At 40.1% G+C, this 22501-nt stretch overlaps 1 protein-coding gene and 1 pseudogene across 7 annotated transcripts in view; one reads left to right on the forward strand and one right to left on the reverse strand.

Annotated features, from left to right (window-relative positions):
* Nucleotides 1-22501, reverse strand: part of TMEM144 (transmembrane protein 144) — a 58911-nt gene that overhangs the window by 22695 nt on the left and 13715 nt on the right. For 4 of the 7 annotated variants that reach the window (XM_043487538.1, XM_043487512.1, XM_043487565.1 and 1 more), the window contains 4 exons: nt 16866-17037; nt 14192-14314; nt 11580-11679; nt 9301-9381 (listed from right to left, as the gene is read on the reverse strand). In XM_043487538.1, coding sequence (XP_043343473.1) covers nt 9301-9381; nt 11580-11679; nt 14192-14314; nt 16866-16974 — 413 coding nt within the window. In that variant the 5' untranslated portion in view covers nt 16975-17037. Of the gene's footprint in view, nt 1-9300; nt 9382-11579; nt 11680-14191; nt 14315-14569; nt 14741-16865; nt 17038-22501 lie in introns of those variants that run through there. The other 3 variants (XM_043487548.1, XM_043487529.1, XM_043487556.1) reach the window with 2 other exon arrangements.
* On the forward strand, nt 139-2229 carry LOC122423899 (annotated as a pseudogene).

The raw sequence follows: 22501 nt of genomic DNA on the forward strand, positions 1-22501 counted from the left end.
CCTGCTTAGTCATGGAATCGCATGGTAAGAAAAACACAAATGAAAACTACATTGAAATATATTTCTCACCTATTCTATTGACAAAACCCCAAAAGTTTAACATGCTTGAACAACCTGGAGGAGAAAAGCACCATTGATATGAGTGCAGACTGTGTGACCCCCACGGAGGAGACTCTGGGGCCACGTACCAAGGGAACAGGTGTGTCCACTCCTGCCCTAACCAATCCTGCTCCAGGCCCTATAACACAGGGACAGCCACACTCAGGTGAGCTGATCTTCACGGGCATGTGATGGAATACAACACAGCCATAAAAAAGGAATGAGGATACCCTCTATGTTCTGATATGGAAAGACCTCCAGACTATATTTTAAGAGATAAAAACACACATGTAAGCTGAACGTTTTTTTTTTTTTTTTGCCCTTGAACCTCTCTCTCCTAATTTACTAACTATTCATGTCCAGCATCTTTGTAATAAATACCTCACTGACCTTGACTTTTAAACTATGCAGAAATGTTAAAATGTACTAAAGTATTTAATTAACTGAAGGAAAGTTACAACTCTAGTATCCTTTTGATATTTCTTTTTTTAAAACATTTGCATGGCTCAAAAGTGAAAGCAATATAAGAAGTTTTCAAAGCACATAAGAGACTGAAATAGTATAGATAGCTGGGTGCAGACTAGGGCACCCAGATATGCTATCCTTTGTATAAAAATTAAATATGTCTAGTGGCTTCCTTACTTCAGTCTCTTGTCTGCTTTATACACTTAACTGGCTCCATACTCCATCCCATAGGAGATCTAAGCTTCCTTTTGAATTTTTAAGAATGTATTTATTTATTTATCTTTGGCTGTGCTGGGCCTTTGTTGTGTGTGGGCTTTCTCTAGTTGTGGCTAGTGAGAGATACTCTCGCTAGTTGTGCTGCGTGGGTGTCTCATCGCAGTGGCTTCTCTTGTTCAGAGCACAGGCTCTAGCTACGTGGGCTTCAGTAGTTGTGGCGCACAGGCTTATTTGCCCTGTGGCATGTAGGATCTTCCCAGACCAGAGATGGAATCGTGTCCCTTGCACTGGGGCAAGCAGATTCTTAACCAATGAACCACCTGGGAAGTCCTCCTTGCATTGCTCTCACTTCATGCCACACCCAACCTTCCTGAACATAACTCCCCCGTGGACTTCTCTCTCTGACCAGTCCCTGCTCCAAGCTTCATGTCTTGCTTGCCAGGCTTCCTTAGCTGAGCATACCATATTCTCACCTCTTATCCAAATGACAGAAGAGGTGACTACTGACTGTGAGAGGGGAGCTCTCCCCAGGCCAATCCTCCCCAAATCCTCCTCTTTTCTGAATTCCTGCAACACTGAGAACCATCATCACACAATCCAGACCATTTCCCATGCAATCTTTTTTCTCTAAAGATGTTCCAATTCAATAGAAAATTGAATAGCAACCACACTTTCTATCTCTTTCAGGGTTCTCAAAGTACTTGAATGAATTGTATTCAGTTTAACTGAATGCATAAAATCTGATTATATGTGTCTATCTTAATTGTTAAATATGTAAACGTGTGTGTGCTCATTTATACGTTCATTCACAAAGCTAATATTAGACACTACCTTTGCATTTTCTCCTCAAAATTACCATGAAAACTTTCTACTTTGAATAGACCAGTCTGTTTTCTAATAACAATAGAGAATGACATGTTAGAAATACTTGATGGAGCTTCGGATCTGCCATCTGCGGAGGAACCGCCGCCAAGGTGCAGATTTTCGTGACGACCCTGACGGGGAAGACCATCACTCTCGAGGTCAAGCCCTCGGATAGCATAGAAAATGTAAAGGCCAAGATCCAGGATAAGGAAGGAATTCCTCCTGACCAGCAAAGACTGATCTTTGCTGGCAAGCAACTGGAAGATAGATGGATATACTTTGTCTGACTACAACATTCAAAAGGAGTCCACTCTTCATCTTGTGTTGAGACTTCGTGCTGGCGCTAAGGAAAGGAAGAAGAAGTCTTACACCATGCCCAAGAAGAACAAGCATAAGAAAAAGAAGGTTAAGATGGCTGTCCTGAAATAACATAAGCTGGATGAGAATGGCAAAATCAGTCGCCTTCGCCGGGAGTGTCCCTCAGATGAATGTGGTGCTGGAGTTTTTATGGCCAGTCATTTCGACAGACATTATTATGGTAAATGTTGTCTGACCTATTGTTTCAACAAACCAGAAGACAAGTAATTGTACATTGGTTAATAAAGATATGAGCTAACATTACAAAAAATAAAAAATACTTGAAGGATCCAGAGAAAAGTCCTTGAACGCTTCTTCAAACACCTCTATGACTTTTCAACAAATCAGTTAACCTCTCTGACCTTCAACTGTTTTCATCTAAAAAATGGGGAGAGACCCACTTTACAGAGCTATGATGAGCAACTGTCCTCGAATAATTATGTTTTGGTCTATACTTCTCAATAGTGTACAATTATAATCTTTGACAATTAAAAACAATTCAAAAAAATCGTCACAAAATTCTCAAGGTACTTTTTGGCACATGATAAAAGCTCAAAATATGTTATTCAGCTGAGAACCTTAACTATAAGCTGGATGGAAGAGAAGGGTGCTGAGCATATGAAAGAAGTCAAGACTGAGTCAGTCGTCTGAGCCTGTGTGACTAGACACAAAATGGCTAAGTCAGATAGAAGAGTCCCAGCTAAGTTAGGTCAAGAGAGGATGTGGCACTAAGTCAGGGAAAGGTAATGAGATGCATCATATATGTCAATATATTAATATGAACATAAAGGTAAATAGATCACATGGTCTAGGCTACAGATGCAAAGAACTTGGTATGGTTTATCAAACACAAAGTTCCATGAGAAAGTCTAGAAATCTTGTCAAAAGCATGGGAAGCAAAAAAAAAAAAAAGAAGAAAAATAATCAATATGTTATAGGCAAGGATGCTTCTTTACATTTTCAACCTTTCCAATTTCCCTAGATCTGCAACCCTACATATCTTACTATTTGGAAAACTCATGTGTGTGTGTGTTTACACTGACAACTGATTTCAACAAGCATTTATTCTGAGTCAAGCACTGTCTGATAGTGATGGTGGGGGAGATGGTGCACAAAGAGCAGACTTTGTCCTTCAGGATCCCATGGTTTAAGCATAAAGACAGTTGTGTGAATAATACAAAACAGACCTGGAGGATGTGTATAACATCAATAGAGGAAGTGCAAAATACAGTAGGAATTTAGGAAGAAGAAAATGAAGAAAACATCATCAGATGGGAAATCTTACCTGAAATTTCAGGGTGGTGAATGAAGCAGAGGAAAGGACTTTTGGGGCTGAGGGAAGTGTCAGGTATGCTGTGATAAGTTAATGAGTCAATCCCAGGTCAATGAGTTGACAACACAGGGGAAACCGTGCTAGGAAGAAGCACTGGATCTGTAACTACGGAGCACATGCCAGACTAAGGAGACAGATTTATTCTGAATCCAGTGGGGAGGCTTCAGAGGTTCTTAAATAGAAGAGTGATATCACAATTTGAGAGCAGATACATGCAAGTCATTCTGACAAAGGAAAGAAGAGAACTAGGGAAATGAGATGTGAGATTTGTACAACAGTATACAGGTGAGTAGATAGAAACGGGCCAAGGGAAAGGAGGGGAGGAACTTGTGAAACGTTCAAAGAGAATTTTACAGAATTAGATATTGGGGGGGGAGGGCTATAATGGAAACAAAATAAGAAGCCTGAGTTTCTGAATTTGAATGACTGTGACTAATATCTTCCATGCAGAGAAGAAACGCAGGAAGAGAAATCAGTTTTAAGGGAAGGCTGAAGTAAGAAAAGTATTTATTTTTTTAAAATAGATGGTACTTTTCAAATTAATTTATTTGTTTGGACATACATCATGTGGGAATCTTAGTTCCCTGACCAGGGATCAAACCTGTGCACCTTGCATTGGAAGCACAGAGTGTTAACCACTGGACCACCAGCGAAGCCCTAAGAAAGGTAATTCTGATTGAAAATGTTGAAGGCAAAGAGAAAGGAACCAACATCCCAGGGTTTGCACAGTCCTGGCCTTGTTCCTGACCTGGCAGGGTCCCCTTCCACAGGTAACCCCACCTGAAATGGAATAGGAGATGCCCGGAGAGCATCTACCTCAAGATGACTAGCCTGGTCCACAGTTCCACGTAAGGACTCTGGCTCTGAAGAAAGGTAACGGCTAGAGTCCAAGGCCTGGGTTTCCTCACAGCACCATTCTCCAAGGAAAAAAAGTTAAGAAAGTTAAGAATGGAAACCATATGATTATCTCAATAGATGCAGAGAAAGCCTTTGACAAAATTCAACACTCATTTATGATTAAAACTCTCCAAAAAGCAGGAATAGAAGGAACATACCTCAACACAATAAAAGCTATATATGACAAACCCACAGCAAGCATCACCCTCAATGGTGAAAAATTGAAAGCATTTCCCCTGAAATCAGGAACAAGACAAGGGTGCCCACTCTCACCACTACTATTCAACATAGTGTTGGAAGTTTTGGCCACAGCAATCAGAGCAGAAAAAGAAGTAAAAGGAATCCAGATAGGAAAAGAAGAAGTGAAACTCTCACTGTTTGCAGATGACATGATCCTCTACATAGAAAACCCTAAAGACTCTACCAGAAAATTATTAGAGCTAATCAATGAATATAGTAAAGTTGCAGGATATAAAATTAACACACAGAAATCCCTTGCATTCCTATATACTAACAATGAAAAAACAGAAAGAGAAATTAAGGAAACAATACCATTCACCATTGCAACAAAAAGAATAAAATACTTAGGAGTATATCTACCTAAAGAAACAAAAGACCTATACATAGAAAACTATAAAACACTGATGAAAGAAATCAAAGAGGACACGAACAGATGGAGAAACATACCGTGTTCATGGATTGGAAGAATCAATATTGTCAAAATGGCTATTCTACCCAAAGCAGTCTATAGATTCAATGCAATCCCTATCAAGCTACCAACGGTATTTTTCACAGAACTAGACCAAAGAATTTCACAATTTGTATGGAAATACAAAAAACCTCGAATAGCCAAAGTAATCTTGAGAAAGAAGAATGGAACTGGAGGAATCAACCTGCCTGACTTCAGACTCTACTACAAAGCCACAGTCATCAAGACAGTATGGTACTGGCACAAAGACAGAAATATAGATCAATGGAACAGAATAGAAAGCCCAGAGATAAATCCACGAACCTATGGACACCTTATCTTTGACAAAGGAGGCAAGGATATACAATGGAAAAAAGACAACCTCTTTAACAAGTGGTGCTGGGAAAACTGGTCAACCACTTGTAAAAGAATGAAACTAGAACACTTTCTAACACCATACACAAAAATAAACTCAAAATGGATTAAAGATCTAAATGTAAGACCAGAAACTATAAAACTCCTAGAGGAGAACATAGGCAAAACACTCTCCGACATAAATCACAGCAAGATCCTCTATGACCCACCTCCCAGAATATTGGAAATAAAAGCAAAACTAAACAAATGGGACCTAATGAAACTTAAAAGCTTTTGCACTACAAAGGAAACTATAAGTAAGGTGAAAAGACAGCCCTCAGATTGGGAGAAAATAATAGCAAATGAAGAAACAGACAAAGGATTAATCTCAAAAATATACAAGCAACTCCTGAAGCTCAATTCCAGAAAAATAAATGACCCAATCAAAAAATGGGCCAAAGAACTAAACAGACATTTCTCCAAAGAAGACATACAGATGGCTAACAAACACATGAAAAGATGCTCAACATCACTCATGATCAGAGAAATGCAAATCAAAACCACAATGAGGTACCATTACATGCCAGTCAGGATGGCTGCTATCCAAAAGTCTACAAGCAATAAATGCTGGAGAGGGTGTGGAGAAAAGGGAACCCTCTTACACTGTTGGTGGGAATGCAAACTAGTACAGCCGCTATGGAAAACAGTGTGGAGATTTCTTAAAAAACTGGAAATAGAACTGCCATATGACCCAGCAATCCCACTTCTGGGCATACACACTGAGGAAACCAGATCTGAAAGAGACACGTGCACCCCAATGTTCATCGCAGCACTGTTTATAATAGCCAGGACATGGAAGCAACCTAGATGCCCATCAGCAGATGAATGGATAAGGAAGCTGTGGTACATATACACCATGGAATATTACTCAGCCGTTAAAAAGAATTCATTTGAATCAGTTCTAATGAGATGGATGAAACTGGAGCCCCTTATACAGAGTGAAGTAAGCCAGAAAGATAAAGAACATTACAGCATACTAACACATATATATGGAATTTAGAAAGATGGTAACGATAACCCTATATGCAAAACAGAAAAAGAGACACAGAAGTACAGAACAGACTTTTGAACTCTGTGGGAGAAGGTGAGGGTGGGATGTTTCAAAAGATCAGCATGTATACTATCTATGGTGAAACAGATCACCAGCCCAGGTGGGATGCATGAGACAAGTGCTCGGGCCTGGTGCACTGGGAAGACCCAGAGGAATCGGGTGGAGAGGGAGGTGGGAGGGGGGATGGGGATGGGAAATACGTGTAACTCTATGGCTGATTCATATCAATGTATGACAAAACCCACTGAAATGTTGTGAAGTAGTTAGCCTCCAACTAATAAAAAAATAAAATTAAAAAAAAAAAAAAAAGAATGGAGACAGATTCAAGGATAATCCAGAGCCTGCTTTTAACTGAAAAGGAAATCTGTCTTTTTATGAATTCTGACTCCTGGATCTTCACTAAAGCATGTCTAAGAGAGGGTCTTGAACTTTGTTTCTTGGCATCAGTTCCACTTCTATCCTGAACCATGGAGCCCAGAAGACTGAAAACTATATTTTCCCAAACCGTGCTTCATTTTGGCTTTGCCAGCAGGAGACACACAAATAAGGCAAAAGTAGGGAGGCGCTATATTGCCTTGGTGGGGGCTCCAGAGGCGGTGGTAGCTCAGGGCGGGAGAGTCTGTGCCCGCAGCGCCAGCAGGAACACGGACTCTGGGGCTTCTGGTGAGGCCACTTTCCTCCCTTTGATTCTCTGGCCCTTGTAACACTTTTGTCAACAATTCCCTGGGTTAAATCCTCTGCTGCTTAGGATGCCTGGGGTGGTCCTGAATGTGGAAAGTGACTTACAATAGATATCATGTAGGAAAAACGGAATGCTAGACATGACCTAAGCAACCTGTTAAACATGATGGTCAGGAGGACTAAGGCAATCACTGCAATTTTAAAAAGAAAAGCAACATCCTAAACTGAGTTGACCATATGCCAAGTTTCCTTATACTGACCATGAGACTCCAAGGTATTTCCGTGAATTCCACTCAGAATAAACTAATTTATAAATTTCTCTTAGGAAAGCATCAAAAATTTTAATAAACAGAACCTTTAATTAAATAGAGGGAAAGGAAATTTCTCACACCCTGTGAGGATGGTAGAGCCAAGAGAAAGAAAAAGGCACCTCTTCCTTCCGGGCCAGGACTCAGTCAGGGAAAATCCATGCAATCCTTGTTTACTGTAGCCTTCCCAGCTTCCTTCTCCTTCTCCCCTCTATAGAGTTCCTCCCCTTGCTATGGGAGACTGGCGCTGGCTCGTCATGGCTGCAGACCCCGAATGGCAATTCTCTGTTGATCCCAAATAAACCCATTTTTTTGCTGGGGACCATCTGGCCGTGTAGTCTTTATTTCAGGTCAACAAGAGAGCCAGGATGCATCACAGGCAAGAGACCATTGCATCTCCCTGCCTCAGATCAAGCTCCGGGCCAAACTGGGAGACTCCCCAGGCACTCTGACTAGCTGACTGCAGGGATGGACACCAGAGGTCCAAAGAGGAAAGAGTGACTAAGCATGGAACAGCTACTAACAAAAGAATGACTAGTGTAATTAAAATTACCTAACACATAGAGTATTAGCTACATGCCTAACATATTTTATTTCATTTAATGCTCAAAATGTCATATAAGTCTGGTGCAATTATTATCCACACTTTATCCCCAGATAAAGAAACCAAGATTTAGAGAAATTAAGGTCACACAGGTGGAAGTGGTAAATCATGAAGAATGTCATTTCAAAGAATGTACACTTTCTAAAGGAAGTAGGAATATGGAAAAAAAGAAAAACAATGTCTGATGGACTGGGTAAATTGGCCTTAAATTACCATTAAGTCAAGATAAAGGCATGCCACATTCCAATTCTAGGGAGTAAAGAAATGGTTTTTGAGAGAGCTATTCAAAGCTCGAATGCTATGTGAATTGTACAAAATGCACAAAATTGCCTCTAACCAAAAATGTCAAGAATCTGCTATTGTAGAATAATCTATGTTATTTCCTCTCTGACTGGCCTGGAACCACTCTTGAAGGCAACATTTCAATGACAAAGAGATTGTTCCTGAATGTGACTGGGGAAAAATCATCACCAGAGGAGGAAGAGAAATATAGCGTTCTTTCCCTGAAGAATAAAAAAGTACTAAAAGCTTCGCAGGCAGTGTTATCCATTATGTGAGGTGCTGACAGGAAATATAGATGGAGTCCAGAGAGGAGAGGGGAGTGAATCAAAGGTGACCTAATTCAGCGATGATTTTATGGACTGAACGCTGCCGTGCAGAGATTCAGAGTCACTTTGACCCTCGTTCATACAGTGACTATAACTAGACATCCCCAAAGAGGTAGTCACATGAGTGTGTGTTGTCACAGGTGAGTGTGCTTATCTGAGCAGGCTAGGAGACGGGAGTGAGGCCACAGGAAAGTGGAAACTGAGTGCAAAGAGTCTCTAAGAAATAAGAAGAGAGAGCCAGTAGCTATTTCAGACCAACAGGAAGCCAGCACAATGCTGATTCATATAGGATTTTCTAGTTTGCAAAATACTGGGTTGGCCTAAAAGTTCATTCGGGTTTTTCCATAAGCGCATACAGAAAAATTCAAATGAACTTTTTGGCCAACTCAATACTTTAACTGTCATTTGATCCTCATTTATGAGCCATGTTTTAGGACTTTCTGAATATTACAGATAAGGAAAGTGAGCTTGACAACAGCTGAACAGTTTCCCGGGGTCTCAGAGCTTTCGAACTGTGAAGCTGGGGCTCCGGACCCCAGAGCTGGCACTTTCTATCCTCTGAAGGCATGGCTGTCAATGTAAATGAAGGGTCTGAGGAAAAAAATCATGCTGATTGATGAGATGTGGATGTAAAACAATGTAAACACATCCGGATCTTTAAAAATGGTTCTCGATGTTGAAAAGAGAAATTAAATCATCATAAATGGCCACGTACCTTACTACAGACAGCCCAGCTCCAATATAATTGAGCAGTGGTTTTGCCACTTCTTCCGCATCCATTCCAAACCAGCCAAACCTGGAAATGGAGAAAGTCACATCAAAGTGGATGTTGCACTGTTTGCAGAGACATGGATGGACCTAGAGACTTGTCATATAGAGTGAGGTAAGTCAGAAGGTAATCTATGATAAAAAATCACATATTAATGCATATGTGGAATATAGAGAAACAATACAGATGAACTCATCTGCAAAGCAGAAATAGAGACACGGGTGTAAAGAACAAACATACAGACAATAAGGGGTGGAAGCGGGGTGAGATGAATTAGGAGACTGGGACTGACATATATATATAACTACTAGGTATAACATAGGTAACTAATGAAAACCTAGTATATAGCACAGGGAACTCTACTCAATGCTTTATAATGATCTATATGGGAAAACGATCTAAAAAAAGTGGATATATGTGTATGTGTAACTGATTCACTTTTCTGTAAAGTAGAAACTAACACGACATTATGAAACAACTATATTCCAGTAAAATAAATAAATAAATTGTCAAAAAGCAGATATTCTTGAATATGTGTTCATCACACTGTTTAAGGCCATGGACTCAAGGTCAGATCCCTGATTCAAACCCTAGATCCATCATTTACTAACTGCGACTTGGATAAGTTAACTACCTTTATTGTGTCTCAATTTCTCACATTTAAAATGGGGATAATTATACCTATAATTATACCTAATATACAGGTTTCTTATGAAGATTAAATGAGTCAGTATATGTAAAAGTACTTGTCTAAAAGAAAACTCCTTTTCACTTTAAGACTAAGAAATAAAGAAGAAAAAATAGGTTAAGTGGCTAACTGAATGCTGATAAGTTGACTGCAATTTTGTATAGTACTTGAAATAAACTTCAGTGACTATTTGGTTAAAGATCTCTACTCTTTGGCATCACTTTAAATTCTGTTTTTAATGCCTTGTTCTTGCAGTGACCATTACCAATAATCACTGTGAACCATCCAAGGGTGAGAAAAATGGAGGCAAGAAGGAAACAGCACTTGTAAAAGGCAGAGTGGGGGTGGAGAAAAGACAGGAAAGAATGTCTTGGAAGTTAGTTTGCTTCATCATAACTGAGGTTGCTGTAGTGCTTTGAGTAGGAAGAGGATCTGGAAAAGTAAGGTTAGAATAAAATCCTCCTTCTATTTATCATCCCAGACTCAACTGGAATGTTTATCTTAATGCTGACAGAGGGTGGTGCAGTCCAACAGGACTTCTCGAATGTTCCATGGCTGTCCCATGGTTGCACAGGGCAGCTTCTAACCAGATACAGTGATGGAGCACTTGACATGTGGCCAGTACCACTGAGGAACTGAGTGCTTAACTTTATCACAGTTTAATTAATTTAAATATACACATGTTTATATGCCACATGTTTTGTGGCAACCCCATCTGACAGCTCAACTCTAGAGCTGAGGGGTTGGCTAACTTTCCCATAAAGGGCCAGAGGGTAGATATTTTAGGCTTTGAGGATTAGACAGCCTCTGGCAGCTACTTACCCCTGCCTTTATGGGGTAAAAACAGGCATGCTGTAGACGCTCCTAAAATGGATGTGTTTGGCTGTGTTCCAACAATATTTTATTTACAAAGTGGAAGCTGGGCAATGATTTGCTTATCCTGGCTCAGACCCTACAGGGAAGAATATAGGCTCTAGAACTATCAGACCTGGGTTGAACTCGGTTCATTAGCTCTGTGACCTTCAACAAGTCACTCATCCTTTTGTGGGTCAGTTATCTTCTAAGACAGCACCTACCTCATTTATTTGTGGAAATAAGATTAGAATGATGATGTGTACAACAGGTGAAACAAAACTGTCACACGTAGAAAGGGAAAATAAATATCAATGCCCTTTCTCTCTCTCCCTGTTTCATTCTCTAAAGAAAATTATTTATCTTGATTGGCATGTTAGATCACTTCTTTAGAATTATTAAGGCAAATAATTCAAGGTAGCACATGTTATATGTATGTCTTACAAGAAGTGACCTTTGTGAGGGCAGGAATCCATGTTTGCCTTACACAGAATGTGAGTGCAGAGAATCTGATTTGGATGGGGAGGGAGATGGGAGGGGGGATCGGGATGGGGAACACATGTAAATCCATGGCTGATTCATGTCAATGTATGGCAAAAACCACTACAATACTGTAAAGTAATTAGCCTCCAACTAATAAAAATAAATGAAAAAAAAAAAAAGAAAATACCCTGTTTTGTGTTACCTTGAGCTTGCCCATCCAGTTAAGGCATTAAGTGATCCCCAGATTAAGATTCCAAGGCCCAAACCAATGGTTTTGATAATTGGGACAACAGCTATGTTACCTGTGGATGAAATATACAGAAGAAAGATGTTATTTTTCAATACAGAAAATCTATTTATAAATTAAATTAGCTTTAATTTCAGATAAAGCTTATGGGATTTGGACAAACTTAGTAAAGCTTAATTCCTCATTTTAAAAATAAAACAACCAATGTTTGGCATTAACCTCATGATTATGATTGCTAAAAAAGCCAGGCTTAGGGAAAAATCCTACAAAGAAAATGTTAAATTAGCTCTTTGCCTAACTGCACCAATGTTCTTCATCCTTAGTGTAGGTCTCCATTGTATGACTTTTTTGCAGAAGTTGGTCAATGATAAAATTAATGGTGACCATCCTCTTAGACTGGAATTAGGACCAACCAATGGCAGATGTCCTTGGCTCAACATGGCCCCAGACTTTGCTCTGTCATGCTCATTTACTTGCCTTTTGGATTGCCCCACCCAATGCTTTGTACTCTTGAGGGTCACTCAGGACCAAATTCATGGTTTTTTTTTTTTTTTTTTCCCAGTTCCTGACCTGCTGTCTGACTTAGTCAATATCCTCTCGAAAGGTTTTCTCTCTTGGATTCCAAGATGCCTTCATCATCAGATTCCCTCCTGTTTCTCTCTTCCTTTGGCTGTTCTTTCTCATCATACCATCTTGATTTAGGTGCTTTCTAAAAATTATCCCTAAAATACACTCCTTCTCTTGCAATATTCTTTGGGCACTTGACTTAGTTTCATGATTTCAGCTATCAGCTAGAGACACATGCTTCCAGCACTAGCCTGGGCCGTCTCCAGAGCTTTAGTGCCAATAAGAGATTACCAACCAGATGTCCCTTATTGTGGGAATATTAGGAACTTTAAACTAAAAAGGTCCCAAGCTGAAGTCATCATTTTCCCTTTCATCCATGTTCTTTTCCCTTTTCTCCTCATCTGTGTCAATGACACTGTCACTCTCCTAATCACCTACAATAAAATCCCTACATCACCATGAACTCTTCCCCTTCCTCTACTCCCCATATCCAGTTAGCTACTGTGCCCTACACTGTGAGATGGTTAGATAGCATCACTGCATCAATGAACATGAATCTGAGCAAACTCTGGGAGATAGTGGAGGACAGAGGAGCCTGGCGGGCTGCAGTTCATGAGGTCCCAAAGAGTAAGACACAACTTAGCAAACAAAGAACAATACTGTGACCTACATCATCCCAGTCTGCAGCAGTTCTCAAACTAAACTCTTCCCAAGAACTCCTTGGACCATAAGAAGGCTGAGTGCTGAAGGACTGATGCTTTTGAACTGTGGTATTGGAGAAGACCCTTGACAGTTCCCTGGACTGCAAGATCAAACCAGTCCATCCTAAAGGAAACCAATCCTGAATAGTCACTGGAAGGACTGATGCTGAAGCTCCAATACTTTGGCCACCTGATGCTAAGAGCTGACTCATTAGAAAAGACCCTGATGCTGGGAAAGATTGAAAGCAGGAGAAGAAGGGGACAACGGAGGACAAGATGGTTGGATGACATCACCAACTTAATGGACGTGAGTTTGAGCAAACTCCAGGAGATGGTGAAGGACAAGGAAGCTTGGCGTGCTGAAGATGGGGTCGCAAAGAGGCAGACACAGCTGAACGACTGAAGAACAACAACAAGCAACTCCTAGTGTGAACAGCTGTTTGAACATAAATACTGCGGTGGTTGTCAAGATTTGCAGGATGAATGATTGCTTTCTCTGTTCCCCTCTCCTATTCAAAATGATGATCACAATTGTACTAAAGCATACATGAGGTATAATAATTACAACTCTAGTGCAAAGTTAACTCTTTTGTCCTCCAACTCATCATCTTCACTAAATGACTTAATTCTGTAGAGATTCAAATTAAGTAGTTGCCCAATAAATTTTTAACATGTAAACATCTATTTGCTTTTAATCAAATTACCTCTAGAAATCCTTGATTTTCTTTGTTAAAGAAAAGAAAACTCTCCTGGGTTATATGTTTATATTAATAGAAGAAAAATATTCCTGATAGGCCAAGCAAAGGCATAAGCTCTAGCTATAAAATTTCAGGCAATAGTGATAAGGCAACAGAAGGAAGATTTTTGTTTGTTTTTGTTTTTCTGCCAGTGCTTTTGAAATGATACTGTGTGTGTGTTTGTCTACTTCTAAGGACAAGTCCTAAAAATGCTATTAGTAGAGACGATTATTTAATAAGTATTTTCTGATAAACATGCTAGAGAAATGGCAGAGCACTTATGCTTGAACAAACAGCAAGTGAAACAATTTTCCTATAATAATTTTATACAATGATATAAGTATAATAATTTTGCTATAATAATTTTCTTGCAGGAACAAGAAAGAAATCATTAAAAGGAAAGAGTCAGGAAAAATATCTGAGTCAAAAATATGAACCAAAAATATTTATGGAGCATATAAATGAAAGAAATGAAATCACTAATTTCTAGTATCTATTGCCATTTCCTTCTATTACGATCATAGCATCAAATGATTAAAGGATAAGTTATATCATACATTACCTGTTGCCCAAATGCAGCCCCCAACCATTGCAAAAGGCCAAAATTTAGGGCAATGTAGTATCAGATTTACCACCAAGGCAACCAACCATATAGCAGCACAGAGTACCCACTGGAGAAACATTCCTAGAAATAAAAAAATCGGTGTCAGGGCTTCAACCTGATATAAGAAAATTGGTGCTTAGGAATATCAATGAGATGTTATAATAATAGTCACAATTTATTGAATGCCTATATTCCAGATGCTTTACACCTCTATTATAACACCTGTAACTACTATGCATCATAATTAACCCTAGTTCAAAGAGAGAGAAAACAAATCTGAGATGAAGCAACTTGTCCAAATAGCTAACAGTTTGTAAAATTAGAATTTGAACTTACTTTGCTCCAAAGCTTGCTCTATATTGTGCATTCCTGCTTAACAGGGATCAAGAATTTTCTGCCAAAGAGTAAGGGCAAGACCAAGTCAATATATTTTTATTCAGATGTCATACTTGGTGCCATTCCTAACCAAACAGAACAGCATTAAGAATTTCAGAATAGTACCGTAGCAATTTGAACCTTTGGAGATCATATGAGTCACTCTGAGATAAACATAAAGCCCTTTATGGCCACGTGTGGGATCCATGCACTTGGAATTGAGTGTCTGTGATGAGGCAGACATTCCAGACCTGAGAATCAGCCTTTCTACATCAGGGCTACTCCCTTTCCTATGCTCTTGGCTGCCATCTGCCACTTCCTGGAAGGTCATGTGGTGATATAGGGTGTATCTGTACCTTTCTGAGGCTCAGAAAGAAGGTTCAGGGATTCAAAGGATACAGAAAACATCAACATTGGAAGAAATACTAAGGTTGTTAAAACTCAACGTATTTATAGCACTTTAGACTCTATCGGAAGATTTTTGCTTATTTCTACTCAATCATGGTGGAGGAGAGAAAAACATCTGTTAACCTCTAAAATTAGGAACACAGAGATGAAAGGGAACTTCATTTTACAAGCCCTTCAATTTTACAAATGAGAAACAGAACAAACAAGCTGATCAGGCTTCCCAGGATCACACGGTTCTTGTAAAACCCCGAAAGCCAGATCCTCTACCCTTTGACATCTTTTTTGTTCTTCTTCTAGTACTTGTCATTCCTGTTTTGACTCCAATGGGAAAAAGAAGAAAGGCTATGGAAGGAAAGGATCTGCAACTCTATTGTCCAGGTAGTATAAGGACATAAGAAATTGGGGGTGATAACACAATGCTTCTCACCCGACTTTCACCATAACATCCCCAATTCCATTTCCTGGCTTTAATAGGAAAAGCAAGTGGATAAAAAAACTATTACTTCTCTTTCCTTGAATTCACATTATACTCAATTCTATGATAATGAGACATGTACGTTTCAAAAATCACTGCACTAGGTAAGAAAATGTGATAAAACCCACAGAGCTCATGGGGGAAATGGGGCTGAGGACACAACACTTGAAAACTTCATTTAAAAAAAGGTATTAAGAAGCTTCCCTGGTGGTTCAGTGCTAAAGAATCTGCCTGCCAATGCAAGAGACACAGGTTTGATCCCTGGTCCAGGAAGACTCCACATGCTTGGGAGCAATTTAGCCCACGTTCCACAACTATTGAGACTATGCTCTAGAGCTCAAGAGCTGCAACGACTGAAGCCTGCACACCCTGCAACCTGCGCTCCACAAAGGGAGAACACTGCAATGAGAAGCACTCGCACCGCAGCAAGGAGTAGCCCTGCCGGCTGCAACTATAGAAAAACCCGCCCAGCAGCAAGGACCCAGTACTGTCAAAAATAAACAGATAAAATTATTTTTTAAAAAAGCAAGCCTAATAAAAAATGGTAGTACAGCTTTATACTGGTTAAGTGGTTAAGAAATTCACAAATTCTGTAATAAATATGGCACTTTACCTTGTAAAAGACACGAAGTTTACTTAAGCAAATGAGTGTCAAAAGTGTTGCAACCCATGAATTATTGCAAAGGTTGGGAGGGTTTGAACACCAGATGTGGATGGGTGTGGTGGTTTGAGGCAGAGGGTGTGAGCACATTTTGTGCATTGCTATGCACCTTTAGCCACCTGGGTGCAGTTTTCTGTGTTCATGTAAGGTTTGTCCAAGTCAAAATTGTGTATGAGCAAGCACAAAATTTGTCTTGTGAGCAAATTGCTTCCTTTGGATCATTTGTGTTGGATATTCGTGTTTTAAAAAGCAAGTATTATTACAGAACTGACTTCTTTTGTAAACACAGCTTTTGTTGCTGAACTTGTTCAGCTCCTCTGTCCACAGGATCCTCCAGGCAAGAATACTGCAGTGGGTTGCTATTTCCTTCTCCAGTGGATTTTCTCAGACCAGGGGTTGAACCCATGTCTCCTGCCTTGGCAGGCAGATTCTTTACCACTGAGCCACTAGGGAAGCCCATAAACATAGCAGATATGGCTAAAAAGCTTCCTTCATCCTAGCTTTACCATGAAACAGAATATTAAGGTTATCCTATACTGACTAGCACTTAGATAACCTGGCATGGGCATTATCAACTGCTTGTTTTAAGCTCTATTCATTTGGCATCTGGCACAGAAAAATTCATTTTTATAGTCATCATTTAAAGAAGACCGAAACAGTGAACTTTACATTTAAAATTAATTTAAGGTTAACAATGAAGAAGATATAATTACCATCACCAGTCTCATATTTTTTAAGTGGTACAAAGTTTGAGCCGAATAAAACGATGGCTACAATAGAAGCGATGAAACCAGTGGTGAGGTCTGTTCCATTGCTGCTCATGGCTCTGGTGCTGCCCAAGAACAAGCTGATTCACTTTTGACTTGATGTTCTTTTCAAGAGCTTCTGAAATAAAAGAAATAAAAATGAAACAATTAAGAAGTTGTGAATATGTGAGCAAATTATGATCAATACATGATATTTATTAAGTTTTTCAAAAGTATGGTAAGATTCCTTCATCTAGATTAAAAACTTAGGACATTATGAATTTATGTCCACACCCCATGTTAATTCATTTTCTTCATTTATTTTGCCAACAAATATTTTTTGACTACTGACCTAAATAAAATCAAACAAAAAAAACAAGCAAACTTTGTCTTTAGAGTTTGAAAAACCTAACTTCTTTCAAGATCTGGCTACAATTTGTATGATATTTTAGAGAAATTCTCCTGTGTGGGTAGACTGGTATAATGAAGATTTGCGGACCAAAATTCTATTAATTTCAATCGGGTCTTGTGACAATTAAGTGATAGAGCACATGTGAAGACTGAGAACTATCAGTTCCTTCTGAGCACAAGCTCTTCTGCTATTTGAAACACAAGCTTAAGGGCATATTTAGGTTGTATTGTTGCTACATACTCAGGATCCCCTAGAGGTAAAGTCATTTTTCTTCATCAGTGGCACCCTTTCAGTGTATAATAGTTCAAATAGTTTAGTTCATGAAACTATCTTTTATGACTTGAAAAAAAAAAAAAAACTGAACAGATAGAAGAATCTCCTATAGACCTCTTCAACAACCTCCTAAATCTCTTGAAAGTGGCCAACAAGGTGGAGTGGGAAGGCTCTGAACTCACCTCCTCCCATGGACACACCAAACTCACAATTATTTACAGAGAAACCATCAATGAAAGTGACCTGAATACTAGCAGAAACAATCTTCTACAACTAAAGAAAATAAAGAAGGAACCCCAAGGGGATTTCCTGGTGGTCCAGTGGTTAAAACTCTATGCTTCCACTGCAGGGGGCATGGGTTTGATCCTTGGTCAGGGAACTAAGATCCCACATACCATGAAGTGCAGCAAAAAAAAAAAAAAAGAAGGAACCCCACAGGGATGGGAGGAATGGTGGAGACACAGTAGAGTTGAGACCCATACCTGTTTGTATGGTGACCAACAAAGAGTATGATAATCATAACTGCTGGGATTCTGCCAAGGTGAGGGGCCCAAGTTCCATACTGGGCTCCCCAGACTGGGGGTACTGCATGGAGAAGAGGGCCCCATGCTTTGAAGAGAACCCTTCTAGCTTTGAAGGCCAGAGAGACTTGCATTTGGAAACCCAGAGGGCTGCAGAAAACAGAGACTCTGCTCTTAAGAGGACACATAAAATCTCACACGTTCCAAGATGCAGAGCAGAGGTTGTCATATGAAAGGAGCTGGGTCAGACCCCTTGCTAGTCTTAAAAAGTTGCCTGGTGGGGAAGGAGGCAACTAACGCTCACTCTGGGGATGCAGATGTTGACAACGGCCATTTTGGGGACCTCTGTCTGCCAGGAAGATGCTGGAAAGCACCATTTTGAAATCCTCCCACTAACCCGGCCTCACCCAAAGGCCTGCTGGCACCATTCCTGTGATGACCCATCCCAGCAACCAGCAAGGCAGGGACACAGCCTAACCTACTAGCAGACCAGTAGCAGCCGTAGGTAGGCCCCTGCATAGTCCCCAGTACTCCCAGGACTTGACCCGGCCTACTGACACCAGCACTGGGACCACTAGGACCCGGCCCTGCCCATCGGCAAGTCCAGACTAGCTCCAGAATCTCCTGGCTTGTAGCTAGCTATCACAGGACCTGACTCAGCATTAGGGGGGTTCTAGAGCTAGTCCTAGCCCACCAGTAGAACACATGAGATTTTGCATTCACCTTTTATTTTATTTATTTATTTTTTTAAATGTTTTATTGATTTTTAGTTACTTATTTATTTTGGTTGCATTGGGACTTCATTGCTGCATGTGGGCTACTCTCTAGCAGTGGTGCATGGGGTTTCGTTGCGGCAGCTTCTCTTGCTGTGAGCACGGGCTCTAGGGCGCGCAGGCTCAGTAGTTGCGTCTCCCAGGCTCTAGAGCACAGGCTCAGTAGCTGTGGCACACAGGCTCAGTTGCCCTGTAGCATGTGGAATCTTCCCAGACCAGGGATCGAACCTATGACCCCTGCATTGGCAGTCGGACTCTCAACCACTGGACCACCAGGGAAGTCCTGCATTCACCTTTTAAAAGCAAAGTCTATTTCCACCAGTTCATAGCACTAGCTCCATGACCTCCTAGTGCACTTCAGTCAGCTGCATTAGGACCTCACCAACCAGCAGGTGGGCATCAGCCCTGGGATGACCTGAGCCCCATAGCCAGCCATGCTGGGACTTGGCCCCTCCTACCAGTGGCCAGCAGTCTATGCACTAGGCAGGGCCAGGCAAGCAGCTGATCTGAGGGCCAACCACACCGAGCAATGTACCCACAGTAGTTGGCTCTAACATAACAGAAGGGTTCATGCAGTCCATATAGAGGGCACCCTTAGAGCTCTGGTGATCAGAGAGGAGTGTTATGCTGGGATGCATAGGATGTCTACTACTTATGGCTACTTCTCCAAGATCAGAAAATATAGCCAACCTACCTAAAACGGAGTAACAAAAACAAAGAACTGGAAAAATGAGGTGACAGAGGAATAGTTTCAAAATAAAAAAACAAGATAAAACTAAACAAGAAAAGCTAAGTGAAGTGAAGAAAGAAATTTACCCAATGAAGAGTTCAGGTAATGATCATAAAGACACTCAAGGAACTTAAGAATGGATGAAACAATAAGAATTTTAACAGTGAGCTAGAAAATATGAAGAAGCAAAGAGAGGTGAAGAATACAACTACTGATATAAAAAGTACACTCGAGAAAAATAACAGTTGACGATTAGATGATACACAGGAAGGGATCAGCTAACTGGAAGACAGCGTAGTGGAAATCACACAAGCTGAACAGAAAGAAAAAATTTAAAAAACTAAGGATAGTTTAAGAGATCCTTGGGACAACATCAAGCATCTAACATTCACATAGGCTCAGTCACTTCAGTCGTGTCTGACTCTTTGCAACGTTATGGACTGTAGACCCCCAGGCTCCTCTGTCCATGGGATTCTCCAAGCAAGAATACTGGAGGGGGTTGCCATGCCATCCTCTAGGGGATCTTCCTGACCCAGGGATCAAACCCGCATCTCTTATGTCTCCTGCACTGCAGGCAGATTCTTTACCTCTAAGCTACCAGAGAAGCCCAGCACTCACATTAAGCAGTGCCAGAATGAGAAGAGAGAGAAAAAGGGAAGAAAAAGTTATTTGAAAAAATAATAGTTAAAATTTACAAACAGCTCATGTAGCTCAATATGCAAAAAAAAAAAAAAATAAAATAAAAAAAAAACAATCAAAAAATGGGCAGAAGACCTATTATATGATTCAGCAAACCTGGGCAGAGAAAAATGTGGTTCAAAAGTATACATGCACCACAATGTTCACTACAACACTATTTACAATAGTCAAGATATGGAAGCAACCATAAGTGAAAAAAAAAAATATATATATATATATACATATATGCCAAAATTCCTCAATAAAAAAAAAAAAAAACAAATGAAAGGATAAAGAAGATATGATATGTATATACAATGGAAGATTCAGTTCAGTTCACTTGCTCAGTTGTGTCTGACTCTTTGCATCCCCATGAATCACAGCATGCCAGGCCTCCCTGTCCATCACCAACTCCTGGAGTTTACTCAAACTCATGTCCATCGAGTTGGTGATGCCATCCAGCCATCTCATCCTCTGTCGTCCCCTTCTCCTCCTGCCTCAATCCTCCCAGCATCAGGGTCTTTTCCAATGAGTCAACTCTTTGCATCAGGTGGCCAAAGTATTGGAGTTTCAGCTTCAGCATCAGTCCTTCCAATGAACACCCAGGACTGATCTCCCTTAGGATGGACTGGTTGGATCTCCTTGCAGTCCAAGGGACTTTCAAGAGTCTTCTCCAACACCACAGTTCAAAAGCAGCAATTCTTCGGCACTCAGCTTTCTTTATAGTCCCACTCTCACATCCATACATGACCACTGGAAAAAACCATAGCCTTGACTAGATGGACCTTTGTTGGCAAAGTAATGTCTCTGCTTTTAAATATGCTATCTAGGTTGGTCATAACTTTCCTCCCAAGGAGTAAGCATCTTTTAATTCCATGACTGCAATCACCATCTGCAGTGATTTGGAGCCCCCAAAAATAAAGTCAGCTACTGTTTCCAATGTTTCCCCATCTATTTCCCATGAAGTGATGGGTCCAGATGCCATGATCTTAGTTTTCTGAATGTTGAGTTTTAAGTCAACTTTTTCACTCTCCTCTTTCACTTTCATCAAGAGGCTCTTTAGTTCCTCTTCACTTTCATTACTCAGCCATAAAAAGAATGAAATAATGCATTTGCAGTAACATGGATGGACCTGGAGACTACCATACTAAGTGAAGTAAGTCAGACAAAGACAAATATCATATGATATCGCTTACACACTCAATCTAAAAAAACAAAAACCAGATACAAATGAACTTATTTACAAAACAGAAAGAGACTCACAGACTTCGAGAACAAACTTATAGTTACCAAGGGAGGATGGTGAAAGAGGAGGAATAGTTAGGGAGTTTGAGATTGATAAGTACACACTGCTCTATTTAAAATAGATAATCAACAAGGGCCTACTGTGAAAAAAAAAAAAAAAGAATAATAATAATAGCTGAAACTTTCTATAACCTTAGAAAATAAACAGAAATCCAGATCCAGTAAACATCCCAAACAAGATCAAATCAGAGAGGTCCACACTAAGACACATTATAAACAAAACATTAAAAATTAAAGATGGAGAATATTAAAAGCAGCAAGGAAAAAGCAACTAGTTACATACAAGAGAACTCCCATAATACTGTCAGCTAACTTTTCAGCAGGAACTTTGCAGGCCACAGGGAGTGGCATGATATATTTTGGTGATGAAACCAAGATGGCTTTATTCCAGGGATGCAAGGATATTTCAATATCTGCAAATCAATCAGTGTGATACACCACATTAACAAATTGAAGCATAAAAACCATATGAGCATCTCAATAGATGCAGAAAAAGTTTTTGACAAAATTCAACATCCATTTATGATAAAAACTTTCATATTAAGAATTAGTATAGGGTAGAGAGGGAGCAAACCTTAACATAATAACAGCCATATATGATGAACCTGGGGCTTCTCTGGTGGCTCAATGTTAAAGATCTGCCTGCCAGTGCAAGATACACAAGAGATGTGAGTTCGATCCCTGGGTCACAAAGATCCCCTGGAGAAGGAAATGGCAACCCACTCCAGTATTATTGCCTGGAAAAATCCATGGATAGAGAAGTCTGGTGGCACCTACACACACAGCTAGGTGGTGGTGTGTGCAGCGGGCATGGGCATGATGAACCTACAGCTAACTTCACTCAACGGTGGAAAGCTGAAATCATTTCCTCTAAGAATAGGAACAAGACAAAAGATGTCCACTCTCATCAC

Source organism: Cervus canadensis, chromosome 1 (genome assembly GCF_019320065.1).
Source record: "Cervus canadensis isolate Bull #8, Minnesota chromosome 1, ASM1932006v1, whole genome shotgun sequence".
Taxonomy (NCBI): Eukaryota; Metazoa; Chordata; class Mammalia; order Artiodactyla; family Cervidae; genus Cervus; species Cervus canadensis.